The sequence below is a fragment of the Diplotaxodon limnothrissa genome, linkage group LG12 (assembly GCF_057381915.1).
Source record: "Diplotaxodon limnothrissa isolate DT_005_m linkage group LG12, D_limnothrissa_male_GT1.1, whole genome shotgun sequence".
NCBI lineage: Eukaryota > Metazoa > Chordata > Actinopteri > Cichliformes > Cichlidae > Diplotaxodon > Diplotaxodon limnothrissa.
Genome location: NC_140607.1, coordinates 13,994,022 through 14,009,248, shown reverse-complemented (window position 1 = coordinate 14,009,248; position 15,227 = coordinate 13,994,022). Strand labels below are relative to the sequence as shown.

Genomic DNA, 15,227 nt, shown 5'->3' with positions numbered 1-15,227 from the left:
ACTTAACCTTTTTTTACAACTCTTAGCAAAAAAGGAAACAGCCTCAGAGGGCAAGCTCACTGGCTCTGCGACAAAACGGGGTTTCCCCACAGGGACACTCCATAAGCCTGCAACAAAGCAAGTGGCTGAGGGTGACCTGCTGAGCTACAGCAAACATCCGATGTGAAACAAATGCATCACACTCAACGTTATAGCAAAACAAGCTCGCCGAGATCCCTCCACTCAAGCGGCGCTACAACAACATCGCAACAGCCTGGAAGCTAGGCCTCATGGGAGTTTGAATCGATGACGACGAAGGACAGAGGTGTGCCCGTGTGGAAGGACAGCAAAAGAGAGCGCAGAGGAGGACAAAGCGGAGGAGGCACCGAGCATCCAGACCTACTGTCCATCAGCCTCTGCCGTGACAGGTTTATCCCAGCCGAGGGGGAAGGTAACACGGTGAACAGCACAGTGAGGAGCGATAAACGTCAGGCCTAGCCCCCGTGTCGTGGTAATGGCTGACAAACGACTCAGTGGTTCATCTCACAGACACATGTGCAGCTCTGTGTTTTATCAAAGGGGGGGACGTCAACGAGAACAGCAGAAAAACAGGCAGCTGCTTGTACTACAACCTACCTGACAGCCATTCACAAATGGAGTTGTCCTCATAGTCAGCACAATCGACAAGAGCATGTTGGAACAGTAGAAAAATACTGATATACCAAGTTTGACTGACTATAAGATACATTATGCTAATATTAATATTTTTCTAGATACCCCAATCTACTTGCTGGTTTCTAAGCACTTTTTTTGTTACTATTTAGTTTAAAAGGGGCAAGCAGACCACAGACCACTGTGACCGCTGCCATATTCCTCTGCATTTATAGCCTGAACTACACCCATCTGTTGAAAGACACTTACACGGTTATTACTTAATGCATTTGCAAATTGGTCTGACCTTTTAGGAATTTGAGCTCTGTTCAATTCTATCTGTATTCCTCAGGGCGCTGCAGCTATTTATTAATGCTGATGAATCACGCACACTGATGACAAGTGACACAGTGCAGACCCGCGGACAGTGAAGTTACCTTCTGTACATCCTGCGAGAGTGTCCCTGCACTTCTCGTGTTACATAACACTTTCAAATACAGCAACTCCAGCCTCTAACTTAAGAGAGTGGAAGCTCTTGTCGTCAGACTTTTTAAAAAAAAAAAGGAGTTTCAGAGCATCCTAACAAAGATGTCACAATAAATGGCTAATAGAGTTGTAATCAACCACAGCTGACTGTGAAGAATAATAATTGAGAAAGCTGCGATTTCTCCAAGGCTGCTCTTAACAGATGCCTACAACCTCCTCCCCCCCTTTGCTTCACACACACACTGGAACAAGCATGACGGGAATCCTCACAAAGAGAGTGTTGATCGTTGGTGGAGAATTACAAAAAAGCATCTGGGCTTATTTTAAAAGGTAGCAGTCATCTGAGAGAATTACTGCAAGCCAAACAAAGGCTGTGGTGGCTTGGATTTTACTCTAAAGCGACACGTAGTAACAGGAAAGGGGGGGGGGGGTCGGCATTTACTGTTAGCGCGTTATGGCCAGAGGCGATCGATCCCTCAGTCGAGATAATGTTGGCCTCATGCTGTCTCACAGAGCTCGCATTAAATGCAAAATTGAGGACAAAGTTTTGGATTGCACGCGCCGTAGTTCAAACATGGCGGGGTATCGATTGTCTAATAACTGTGAAACCAGATTGTTCCATTTTCTGTATGTAGGTGTGAAAACTTACAGAAACTGAAGTCATGTAGCAGCAGGATAAGAAATGACTTAGATCCTAACAACATACTGTAACTCGCTGAATTACAAACTGTTTAACACATGAATAACAAGACAGAGTGAGGTTTACACTGAACTGCATCTCATTTGTCTGATGGATGCACAACTGCTAAATCATGGTGACCTTTGGCAAGGTCATGGCATCCCAACAGCTGCATGAAGGCATTTCTGGCTCAATATGTAACTGCTACACTTTAATTGGCTCTATGCTTCACATTCATCTTGTGGCAGTGCCTCTTGGCTCTACCTGTGGCTCATATACACGAGCCTCAAAGCAATCGGGGCTCTCATTTACTCTCTTGGAATGACTGTGGAGTTTGTGTACCAAGCGCATTAAAGCTGGTTTGGCCCAGATTGGATAATATGACATCATCTGCTATGAGGACATCCTAAAATACCTGATTATTTATCAGTAAACATGTATACAGTACATTGAGTCCATTGTTATGGTTAAATTTGTGTTATCTGTGCTTTCCTTGGCACCGGCATCTGTGTCATCTGTGCACACTCTTACCTGTGTCTTGTCGAAACTGGTGCATGGACTGCAGGTCGATGATGTAAGGAGAGAGCTGAGCATCCACCTGTCCTAGAACTACACTTCCCCGGGCATCCCCCTTCAGCACGTTTTCTATATGGTGGCAAACTGCTGCGGTGTAGGGCCTCCAGCGTCCATGTTCGTTCAGCCATTCCCAGACCACCACCCTGGCGAGGTTCTGAGGGGGGTACCCCAGCCCATTTACGGGCACCAGCAACCCGGATCCTGGACGAGCCATCTCCTCTGTGGTGTCTGCGCTTCGGCTGCTGGCAACGTCCTGTGCTAGAGCACCACTGCGACCCTGTCAGTCAGCTGACAAAGAGGGGCTTTTTCATCATTGCCAAACGGAAAAAAGCTTGAATCAGCGATTAGCGTGGCAGCCCCCAGTTATCTCATGCTGCTTTCAAGCAAACAGCTCCGCTGGAGTCATCGTCTACAGGTACTTTCTGACTTCTCCGTCTTTGATCATGCAAAAAGCAGCCTGCGTCCTCCTGTGTCTTGTCGCGTTTGAAGTGGCAGATGTTGATGCTGATGATGCTGATGATGTGATTTGCAGCTTTAGCAATCTCAGTCCTCCACAGCCAACCACAGCAGATCTGCAGCAGGTAGACAGGAGATACTCTCTAAACAGAAGACAAGGTGCACAGGCACACTGGCAAACAAAAGCTGTGATTTATCCTCTGAGTAAGCAGTCAGGCATTGTTTTAGAGGACCTGACACAAATCTAACCTGCTCCGTGCTGTAGCACAATAACCGGCCTGTGCCAATTCGTTTTGTTTACTTAAAATGTAGTGAAGAAATTTGTCTGGGGATTTTTGTTGTTGTTGTTTTGTTGGCAACAAAATAATTCTAATCAAGTGAGTGTTTCAGGAGCAGAGCACAAAAGGCCAGATGCTACTATAATTACAGCAGACAGAATATCACTCAGACATTTTTTAATTATTATTTTTTGCATAAGAAGCTGTTCAGATGCAGTCAGTGCCATAGACTGCCTCTGTTGATTCAATTCTCAGTCTGTCTTAAGCCTCATATTGAATTTTCATTTATGGCATAAAAAACACGCTTGAATTAATAGCGGCGATACAGACCTGTAGGCTGCAGCTGTGGTGCCACACATCTGTCAGGTACAGGCTGCATTTTCACTGGATCCGGACGAAAATCAGATTATCAAAGGTGGAAGAGGAAGAAAGAAAAGAGGGGGGAAAGCCCGAGGTAAAGCGCACCTTTTCACATCTGTGATTTCTACGTTTCCTTATCGCTAAACACCCCAAATCTTCCCCGAACCCACCTCCAGTAATCCGGTGTTTATTACAGAAAATCGACACGTCGCGGTATTCCCGTGAATCCGCCACGGTCTCCACCAGCTTGTTGGTCCGCTGTGTAAAGTGAACGCATGCCCCAGTTGCACGGTTTTTCAGTGCAGAGCGAAGCCGCCGCTGCGCTGCTGTGCGCGCTCCTTTCCCCGTGACGCCAAACAGACAAACATCCACGCAGTACACGCACGATCCCCGCCTAACCCCAAATAATCATCGCAACAACAATAAATGTCCAAGCACACCTGTATGAAGAGCCCATATATATATATATTTTTTTATAAAATCAGTCAAAGTGTTAATAAAAAGGCGAAAAGATTTATACAACTTCCGGTCCCCAATTTCAAAATAAAACCCTTGCATGGGATAAGACTACAGTGAAGAAAGGGAAGCAGACCAGGTAATGTGGAAACAACAAAGCAATATATTAAGACACTATCGTACAATTGCTTATTAGTTTTTAAATTTATTTATATTTCATAAAACATACAGATCCAGCTCTATCTGGCATAGGGTTATACAAATCATACAAGATTGCACAGAAAGTCCCATGAACTTTTGTTTCAGGGTCAGCCATTAAAGACACGAATCTACAAATAATAAAGAGCAAGCTAGCGGCTAAAATTAATTTTTAAAAAATCGGTGGCTGTCTGGTGGTTGCATTTAATTTTTCACAGTCTGTGGTGGATTGCAACTTGTGCAAGTCATGGCTAAATGGTTGCCCACAGTTTAATGGTGTTTGGTGTTGCACACTCATGGCCGCTTTGGATCTCAAGACAATCTTTCTGCAAATATTCGCAGTCTGACTGGTAATGACTGCAAACACTCTCAGAGATCGATGAAGGTTTGTAAATATTAATTTATAAATGCAAACAGATGTTGCCATCAATCTCAATGAGTCTTTGCACGACTCAACTTACCTCCAGTTGTACTCTTCCTATAGAGCAGGAAGGCTGCTGAGCTCAAATGTAATAGTCTGATGTGAATTTGCTGTCTATGTAGACAGCAAATTTCAACAATTTGTCACAGTTATGAGAAACAGATTGCATGTCATTGACAACTTCACCTCTTTCAATCACACACTGACTCCGTCTTATGGCAACATCAATGGCAGACAAACATTTCTGGCAACAAAGTTTAAGCAAAATTTATGAAAAATCAGCAGAGTTATAGTAAATTGATTTATTTAATTATACATTTCCAGTTTTAATTGCGGATTTTTTTCAATTATTGGTGAAACTAGATAACAATGGTAGAAAAACAAACAAACCCAAAATGACTCAATTACATGTGCAGTCTCTGAGATTGTTACATAACAACAAAAATATACACACAGATACACAAAAAGCGCTAGGCTGTTTAAAAATGCAAGTAATAAGAGTCAAATCCATTGACTTGTTGAGAACAGAGAGGCTAATTATTTAAATAAATAGTGTATAGAAAGTTCTATGGCTAATTAATATTAATCTTGTTGTTCATGATATCCACTGAGTCGCTTCGAAGCTTGTTAAATGGAACAGCAGCAGCATCTGCTGCCAAACTACTATTATTGCAATGGGAAGATTAAACAAAAATGTCAGAACACTTCTCAAAATAAATAATATAAAGATAATAGTTCTGCCTTTCTGGCTTTTATAATAAATTGTCATTTGTTTTTAAAGTGGCCAGTCCGTGATCAGTAGTGTTCCTCAGTGTGTTTTTCTATCCAGTATGCTTTTACTACATTGGCAGTGTGTCTGGGATCATTGGCGTACTGAAAAATGAAGTTCCAGTCAGATGTTTTCTGGATGGTATTACAGTAGTGGATCAAAGTCTGAATTAATTAATTTCAATCAATTCTGAAAGGACCTCCAACACACCTGGCTGAAAGGCAGCACTAAGCAGATAACTACAGACACTCACTGTTGTACCTCTCTCTCGACCTCCTCTGAACATGTTGATGATGATTTGAACCAAAGATTTCAAATTTAGATTCACCACTCCATGAGATCTATTGCCACTGATTTTCAGTTCTTGTGTAATTTTGCATATTTCAGCCTTTCCCTTCCTTAAGAGTGGCTTCTTGATAGCCACTCTTCCCCTTTTCATAGATTCAAAGATAATGTAGTTCTCTGTCAGGCTGCTAATAGCAAAATGTCTAAGGACACATTCAATTCGGTTCATTACCAAGTCATCAGTTATGTGCAGACACAAAACTGGTTCATCTCATTAATTAGTTGCATTTTAATGTTTGAATGATTCATGGTTCTGTGTTAAGTTGCTTAAACAACCAAAAAAAGATTCTTCTGAAAAATTTTCTGTTTCGGTCAAGTCTTTTCAGGTACCAGACTTGGAAAAAAAAAAAAAACTACAAGAAAATTTGGCTTCTTGGAAGCAGAATACAAAGACATGAAGACCTTTGCACAGTATTGTGCATTTAAAGGTTCTTCCTGTATGGAGGAGTCAGTGTGTGTGTAAAAAAGGCTGCTGCAGCACTGCCACCTCGTGGATTTTGCAGAAATAGCACCAAAACATTGAGGAGAATCAGATGCACTACCGCTAACACTATTAGTGTCGATGGTTCACTATAACGTCCACCTTAGTGAAAACTCTAATGTTCATTTTTTAATGAGCAGTTTTCCGATCAAATTTATGATGATGTTTTGTTGCTTTTAATAATCCATCCCTCCCACATTAACACTCAGAAAAGCATCTTTCTGTAAAAGAAAATCTTTAATGGTGAGTAAAATACATTGAAATATCATCAAATCAAGCAACTCCATATTTTACTGTATCCAAATATCCAAACATACAACTGCTGCTCGTTCTTTTTCAGTCAAAAGGGAATCATCTGATGAAAACATTGCTTCTATACAAATATACAAAAGGATATACAAGATCACAGTCTTTCGGATAACTGAAGAGTGTTATTAGAGTCTACATAGTTCAAGGACGTGACCATGGGAGATAAAATAATTGCCTTGACTTAATGATATAATATAAATCATTAGCAAATGGAGAACAAACAGGACATTTTTATTGGCGTAGGATTTATCAGAGTCAAACAACTTGTTGGCTGCAGTCCATCAACTCAAGTAGGAGTGTCGCTGGACAGTGCTGGCCTCAGAGGATAACATAAATGAAGAGAGCCATGATGGCAGCGCTGATCAGCCCAGAGATCGGAACAGTAACAAACCAGGCTATGAAGATATTCCTGAACAAACGCCAGTCGACTGACTTCCGGGAACGTAACCATCCCACGGCCACCACGGATCCCACCTGTGTGCACATAATTTAAGAGCTCATCAGGTCATGCGCCACCGTGTACGTTACTTGTGCAGAAAGCTTAGCTTATTTCTAATGTATGTGTCTATTTGTAGTAAAGACAGTCCCTTTAGTTTCATTACCTTGCAGTGGGTTGTGCTGACAGGAAGGCCAATATTGGATGCCACCACAACCGTGATTGCTGAGGCCAGCTCGATGCTGAATCCACTAGAAGAGAAGGAAATGTCAGTATGCTTCGACTTTAACACAAATAAGGATTTTATTTGTCAGCCGCATACCTCGACGGTGTAATAGGGGTGAGATCTTTGCCCATGGTCTGGATCACCCTCCGACCCCACACCCAGAGTCCAATGCAGATGCCGGCTCCACCGTAAAGAAGCAGCCAGATAGGTGTCGGTGCACTTGACAAGACGGAGCCACTCTCATACAGAAGCCAGAGAGCCACCAGTGGGCCTATAGCGTTGCTAATGCGAAAAAAAAGTTTGTGTAAGCCATCTGAACAAACCAACGTATATGAATTCTTCAGAAAAAACAAACATCCTTGCCTACCTGACATCATTCCCTCCATGAGCAAAAGAGCCAAAGCACGCAGTGAGTATCTGCAGGAACTGGAAAAGCGAGGAAACGGCAGGCTGGTCGACTTCCAGCTCATCCTCTTCCTGGTCCGTGCCAGCAAGGTCGGTGCCAGCTTCTTGGACCACATTCTCGTCCAGAGCTGCACTCCTGTTGGACACTGCTGAGCTGTAGCTGCTGTAACTGTCCACTCTCGGTCTCCTCTGCAGCCCACCGTCCCCGTCTTTATACCTGACATCTCCTTGAATTCCGTAAATAGCCATGGTGTAGGAGGTGTAGCTGTTGTTCCTCCGGATGGGCCGCTCTTCTGTGTCGCTGTCACCAATACATTCGCCAACCTTGGCCATGTGGAGCTTGTGCAGCAGGTCCTTGTAAAGGCCAGAGTCTTTGTGGATTGTGTGGGACCGACCACTGTGAGGATCAGTGATCACCATGGGGCCTACGGTCCCATTCAGACCTATGAAAATAAATAGTTAAATGTAATTCAGCTGTTGGAGTTTCTTCTGGTTATACTCTATTTAGAGTGCAGATTCAAGTCATTACCGTTGGCGATGTCCAGGTCTTTGGTTTCTGCATCTATGCTGTCTAAATCCGTCTCATCTGAGCCTCCCAGTTTAAAAGCCACCTTCTGACTGTCTGCTGGAGGGCTCTGTGGTCGGGGTGCATGGGATACTGGGGACTGCTGCGGTTGCACGGGTTTGCTGGAGTTCCTCTCCATGAGCGGAGCTGCACAGGGAGCAGCAGCTGTTTGTGCTGGATGAAAGAAGCACTCAGATTTTTAACGCAAGAGAAAGCAGTGATGCCAGTGCAGAAATAAATAGAATTTTAATACATAAGTCGTATATTTTTGTCAACATATTTACAAAAGTATAGTCTGAAAGTCTAAAGTCAGATTTACTCACCTTGGATTTTCTTCCTGAGGCGGGGACAGACGACAAACCAAACGAACAAGGCTGTGACGGCAGCGCAGCCCAGAGAAATGCACAGCATACCCCACCACGGCACTCTGTCAAACCCCAGCACTGTGCACAAAAGACAGGGGAACAAGAGAGAACACGGTCTCAGAAAAGGTGAAACAGACGCGTAACTAATTCATTCACAGCTCTGTTCCTTTGAAAACAGCGAGAGAAAACTGTTAGCCCTTTCACATTCACGCACAACTTTGATTTACTGTAGAAACATGGCAACGTCTTGAAAGCGCAACTCTCACGCTTTCACATAAACCAAAAAGTCAAGATCACATTTTGTAGGTTGCGGTCACGCGACGTTCACGTTTGCTAAGAAATTATGCAAAATGTTTCAACGGCCTCTTCCAGCACTTCAGCTCGTTCTTACACAGAAGAGTATCAGCGAGAGTGTATGCTCCTACAATCAGATAGTGCGAAAGAGTTCGGCCTTGCAGCCCAGAGATAAACAAACAAAACTGCTGTTAAAGAAACTTAATTTCACTTTCCTGCTAATGCTGGCAGTGCATAGATAAACAGGTGAATAGAATTTAGTCAGGCAACATTTAATAACTTAGCTTACCTGTTTTTCCTCACAGACAACAGCGGCTTAACAACAATTAAAAGGTCGCACGATTAAAGCCACAGCTGCATGGGTGTGTCCCGTCTTCAGCATGCACGTGAAGCCAAACTGGCTTCGAACTCTACTGACCGGACAGACGGCTAAGACATGCAACAAAAAATGATGCTCGGACTGGAACGTGCATGCAGTTTACTATACTGTATTACTCTGCAATTTTGCATTGCAGGAGTTACAATGTGTAATTTCCATGACCCACACACAGACACACATGCACACAGGCCTGCAGCCTTCAGTGAAGGGCCCAGGCCAGCTGACTCCTTGATTAGTTCAAGCCTGCAAACAGAACAAAAAGGAATGGAAATTTTCCATTTATTAGCGGAATCTGTTGTAGAGCCACTTTGATTATTTTCCTGTTGTGTTTGCTCGCTACAACTGTTGATCTTTGCAATTTTTTTATATAGAACATTCTACATCTTCAAGACTGTTTTTTCCTCTCTTTCTTTTTTTAATGAAACTGCTTCCTCTTTATTTGCCACCTACTTTGAGTCCCAACTCGCCCATGTGACCTTTCTCCACCTCATCCCGGGATTTCAACTGCTGTGGCAGTAGCGTGGCGTGTTAAGCAACAATCAAACAAATAACCAGTGCAGTCTGATGACGTAATACTCACATGGTGCTCCTGTAAACATGATAGAGAATAGGTTGATGCCCATCGTGATGGCGTAGAAGATAGGTAGGGCTCGCAGGCCGTTGGGTACAGGATTAGTCTGTGAAAAATACAGACTTTCTCTGTTATATGTTTAAAGTAGCAACATGTACTCAAAAATGATCAGAAACAAGCTGTTCTCTGTTCAGCTGTTGGTGCCTCTATGTTTATATTTTAACTCTTTGAGAGACCTGACTGCTCAGCTGAAACCCTCCAGACTACAGGAAGTACGAGTGCTCGTTATTTTAATGGACCTGATTAAGTATTCCCAGTGAATAAGCTTTACCTTATTCAGAATGAATTTGCGGACAAAATAGAAGAGAATTGCTGACATGATGCCTGACAGCATGGGGGACAGGAACCAGGAGGCCACTGTGGACAAGCGGAGCATATTTTCAATGCGTTAGGAATAAATTTGCTTTTAATTTGACTTGCATTTCATATTTAACGGCTATTTCTATCTATTGAGTGTGGGGTAGGGATAAAAAAACAACACGTATTCACCAATGCGCAGAAGTTCCATCCATTTCACCCCTTGGTGACCTCTGGCTACCATGGAAAACCCAATTGTTGCTCCAACAATACAGTGGGTTCCAGAAATGGGGAGCTTCAGGAACGACGCTGCCAGCTGCCACACAGCAGAGCCTGGATAACAAAGGCACAGTTGCGATCACTGAAAACACACCAGGCCGAACATCTTCAGCACACACGTGCTCCGATCGTCATCACTGTCTGTGCACTCACCACACATAGCACTTATCGATCCTGCCATCAAGACGTGTTCCGAGCCGTTGTACATCCGGACGTCAATGATCCCCTGCCGGATGGTCTCGCTTACTTTGGCCCCCAACAGGACCGAGCCCACGGTCTCAAAGATGGTGGCCAAGACGCAGGCCTGCCGCAAAGTGACCACACCAGAGCCCACTGCTGTACCGAATGAGTTGGCCACATCATTGGCCCCCACAGAGAAAGCCAGGATGAAGGCGATGATGAAGCCTAGCACCAGCAGCCACAGGTAGCCCGACATGCCAGACTGAGAGGCCAGAGCCACGGTGGTGGCAGCAGCCAGGGTTGCTAATGTAGTTGTATCCATCGCTTCTCACAATATAACTAAGTTTTTGTCACAATCACTCTTATCCCAAGCCAAATTTTTTCTCTTTTCCCCCTTGCAATTTAACAGTAACTTATGAGGTAATATGTTTTTATAAATAAATTACTACCACGATAAAAAATAGAAGAGCCCTTTAGTTCAGATCTAAAAGTTCCAAAGGGAAGGAGATTTAAATTAATTGCTAGCTAGGTATGCAGGGTTTCTCTGTAGGCTTCATTGTAAAATGAGAAGGTATACAGATGGGGGAGAAATCCATTGTGACGGGCAGCCTCTGATGATGCACACTGCAATAACACAAAAACAGGCACAGAAATGCACAAGTTAGTGGCTGAAACTCCTCATCTTCAATTCTTGGAAAGGCTAAGATGAGTTACATATTAACAAGCCCAAACTCCAGTACGTGACACAACCAAACAGTACACACCGCTTTACCTGGTATCCATGATTTACTGGCTAATGGTAGAAAAAAGGAAGTGTTTCGTGTTATCAGCAGTATATTAACACTTCATACACTTCACACTGAAGTTGGACATGACACTACCGCTACTACATGACATTTCCACACAGCGTTTTGTTGGACCAATTCATTAAATTATGACTAGGATCAAAGCAGCAGGTAAGTATGGCAAAATGGAAAATGCACAACTGTGCAGTTTTACTGAGCATTCAGTGTTAATCAGCGTTTTCACAGAGAGGAAATGGCGCTGCAGTAAAACAAGCAGCTGATTTAGTTTTCTTTAACTTTTGGCGAGTAAAGTTTGTTTAATAGGCGGTTAAGAGAGTAAATCCACGCGTGTGGCACTGCGGGGGACTTACATAACTACAGCAGCCTTTCAAATCCCACTTGCACAAACAAATCCCACCTAAAACTTCAGAAAGAGGTTTGAGAGACTGGGAGTAACTGGGCTCTTAGTTTGTTAGTACTCACTCAGGCCTATAGAAAATAGCGGTATGTTAATCTGCCTTGCTGCCCTTACGTAATTCAAAAGGAGTGAGAGGGGGGAAGACAAGGGGAGCACGAGTAGAGATTAAAGGTAGGTGACACTTACATGTGTAAGCAAAGGTGTCCGCTGTGTTGTCCCCTGCGCTCGCTGGGCTTCTCTGTCAGGTGATCGGCCTTCCTCGGCAGGTGTTATGCAAAGTGAGAGGATGTCAGAGGAGGTGCCAGTCCAGCGGCCTGCAGTGGTTGAGGCTCCCTTTGGAGGTTGGTTTATATATTGCGCCTCAAGTGAGAACCCGCCTTTCCAGAGCAGTCATGGGACACTCGCTGCTGCACTCGGGCTAATGTTTATCGAGCTTGTTGATGGGGGAAAAAAAGTAATTATAGTTTTCTGCTGATTATATTGCTTAACCTTATCCCCCAAATTATATTTATCCAAGCGCCGAGGAAAGACAAATGTCTGTTGTGTTGCCGAAATAGCCCATCTTTCAGTCTAATTCAAAAAGAAAAGTAAGTGAAATATTTCTGGTGACAGTTTGTTTATGGTGGTTAAGCTTCTGCTGTTTGGATATAAACAGTGCGGTGTTCCCCGAATATTACCAATTTTCTAAGAACGGGGACATTAAAACTTTAAAATGACTGAGTAAGATATTACAAACGGGGCTTTGGTGCCACCTGCTGGTCGAATTTAGCAAGTTTCACCCACCAAGGTTAAAGAGGCCTCTGGAAACTTTGTGCTGAAGTGTGTAGTTTACTTCCAAATCTCTGGTAACGTCTCTCTTAAAAAAAAAAAAAAAATAGAAACAAAAAAGTAGTAAACTCGCTGTAGGAAAGTGTAGACTCTATAGCTCACTAAGCCATAGTGTAACTAATGTGAATCAGGAGCCACGAACAGTGCTGATCATCAATCGGTTACTCATCCATGAAGAGTTCATTTACTGAGAAACTCCAGGAGAGTGTCAGGCTGTCAGCAGAACACAGTCTTTTTCCGAAATGGTACAGTACCTCCAAATCTGCTGATCAGTTCCTCTTCATCACCTATTTATTCAGTGCTGGTGGGATTTAATTTGTGACATGTTCACACAAGTGCCCGGCTTTGTGGAATATTTTGACCTTCCCAACGAATGCAGGAAGTTCAAATTACCTAAAAAGGATTGTCCGGAAATGGAAGGATGGTGGAAAACTAAGCATATATATGCGCAAGGAAAGACATTCCTAATAATAATTATATACAGTTATGGTCAGAAGTTTACATCCACTCACAATGGGCATGAATTTCATGGACATTTTTGGTCTTAATAATTTCTTTGAACTTTTCTTTTTCCAGCATGGAATGATTGTACAGCATACATCTTTAATGACTTTAAAAAACAAAAAATTGATTTTATTTTGTACAAATATATACATACACTCACTTAACTCTTTTAATAAGTGGTGCTGAAGATATTAGATTGATTGACAGCACTCATTGGATTGACCAATCCTCAGAACAATGGTATAGTCCAAGGAGCTCAGTAAAGCTCTGAGGAGAACTGCAGATTTACACAAGTTGGGAGGCTCTCTGGGAGTTATTTCTAAACAACTGCTGATTCACAGATCATCGGTTCAAACAACTGAACGGGAGAACAAGTTATTCGGGTGTGTCACCGCTTTGCCAAGGTCAGGAAAAAGCCCCAAACTGTCACCCTCAGGTGAGAGGAAATTGGTTAGAATGTTCAGGAAGCACCAAGGCTCAAGCCCACCATGAATTGGTTTTACACGGACCAACAAATACCAAGAAAGAAGCCACTGCTCCAAAACTGGCATTTTTAAGCTTGACTAAAATCTGCAGCTGTCCACATGGACAAGCCAAATGTCCTCAGGTAAAAAGTTTTATGGTCAGATGAGACAACGATTGAGCTATCCGTCCACCGTGACGAAAGGCATGTTTGGAGGTGTAAAGGTGAGGCCTTCAAACGTAAGAAAACTGTACCAACTATATAGAGGTCGTGGCATCATTCTCTGGGGCTGTTTTGCTGCCACTGGTACTGGTACATTGCACAAAGTGGGTGGGATGATGATGATGAAGAAGGACTACCTCCCAATTGCTCTACTTCTTTGCACACATGCTAGATGGTTGGACACAGATCAACAGGACAATGATCCCAAACACACATCAAAACTGGTTTTCGGCTGGATAAAACAGGCTAAGTTTAAGCTTCTGAAATGGCCTTCCCAAGCCCCGACCTGAAGACTGTGCTTAAAGGCTGGGTCCGTGCCAGGAAACCAGCAGGTTTAAATGAACTCTACCAGTTCTGCCGAGAAGGGTTGTGAAATATCCAGCTAGAATCATGCCAGAAGATTGTTGATGGCTACCACAAGCATCTGCTTGAGGTGCATGTGTGTATATACTGTGTGCGTATATATTCGAGCCTGTATCCATTTGGGCATTTGTAAACTGAACACAGCTGTATATATGTGTGTTTCTAGTATTTTACACTATTATATTTTTCCCACACTAGCCTAAACACATACACACCCCTACAGTCATCACACATTACCAAAAGCAAAAAAAAAAAATCAGATTGAGAAACACAGCAGCTTTAATCAGCTACAGTCACAGATGAATATCTGTTGTCCACCCACAACATAGATGATTCATTTTTTTGTGACTGTTTCTGTGGCTACTTTACATGTAAATGATGCCCATGTGGTGTTCATCCACATTATTCCTTTAATATCAGACGCTCTACATAACAAGAGCATTTGCAAGGTTTTCCAGTCATATTTACTTGTTATAGCCCTTCACTAACACACCACTGATTGTGCCTTTTATGTATTATATTTATAATTTGTTTAATGTTTATTTATTTCTTTTATTCATTACATTTCGATGTTCACAGAGGTTTATTGTCTAAGAAAATATTAAAGATTAGATCGCACATAATGCTCCGTATAAACAGCAATTCCAGAAACTGGGGATGAGCACAGAGCTGCGTTAAAGGGCTTCTTTCTTATCATATTCACTTGCAGCCACGAACGATGCTGCCAGTCAGGGATTGTGAGCGTAAATCCAAATGATCTGTATTTAAACAATTATCCGAGATAACTATCTTTTTTGTCATTTAAGTACATAGCTCGAAGACGAACTCTGAAAAATGAACCGAGCACAAAGCCACAGCGCAGAAACGCAATCTTTCCAGGCAATCATCTTCTCAGGAGATTAGTACTTAGAATTGAAACTGTTTAGAAAAAGTCTCTCAATTTGTTTACAGAGACCTAACTTTTGACAAACCAGAGAAATTAAGGAACTTTCCCAGAAAGGTTAGTCAATCTCCTGTATAGTGAGGCATACTTAATTACTATTGCTACGAGTTAAATGGTGTTTTCTGTCATGTTTGAGGTATTTAGGATTGTAATTACCAGCCCCTGTTGCCTCACACAACAATGTGCATTTTGTTTTGCAG

At 42.8% G+C, this 15,227-nt stretch overlaps 2 protein-coding genes across 3 annotated transcripts in view; both read right to left on the bottom strand.

Annotated features, from left to right (window-relative positions):
- Positions 1-2,585, bottom strand: part of dtx1 (deltex 1, E3 ubiquitin ligase) — a 40,596-nt gene extending 38,011 nt beyond the window's left edge. For both annotated transcript variants that reach the window (XM_085368009.1, XM_085368008.1), the window contains exon 1: positions 2,327-2,585. In XM_085368009.1, the coding sequence (XP_085224135.1) occupies positions 2,327-2,585 (259 nt within the window). The remainder of the gene's footprint in view (positions 1-2,326) is intronic.
- A 4,087-nt stretch (positions 2,586-6,672) lies between these two features.
- slc20a1a (solute carrier family 20 member 1a) lies at positions 6,673-10,964 on the bottom strand. The gene is made up of 10 exons (XM_085368007.1): positions 10,475-10,964; positions 10,235-10,375; positions 10,017-10,102; positions 9,695-9,791; positions 8,400-8,519; positions 8,041-8,250; positions 7,474-7,954; positions 7,203-7,388; positions 7,047-7,131; positions 6,673-6,918 (listed from the first exon to the last, which is right to left on the bottom strand). Exons 1-10 carry the CDS (start codon positions 10,821-10,823, stop codon positions 6,763-6,765), a joined length of 1,911 nt encoding a protein of 636 aa, XP_085224133.1. The 5' UTR covers positions 10,824-10,964; the 3' UTR covers positions 6,673-6,762.
- Positions 10,965-15,227: the final 4,263 nt, after the last annotated feature.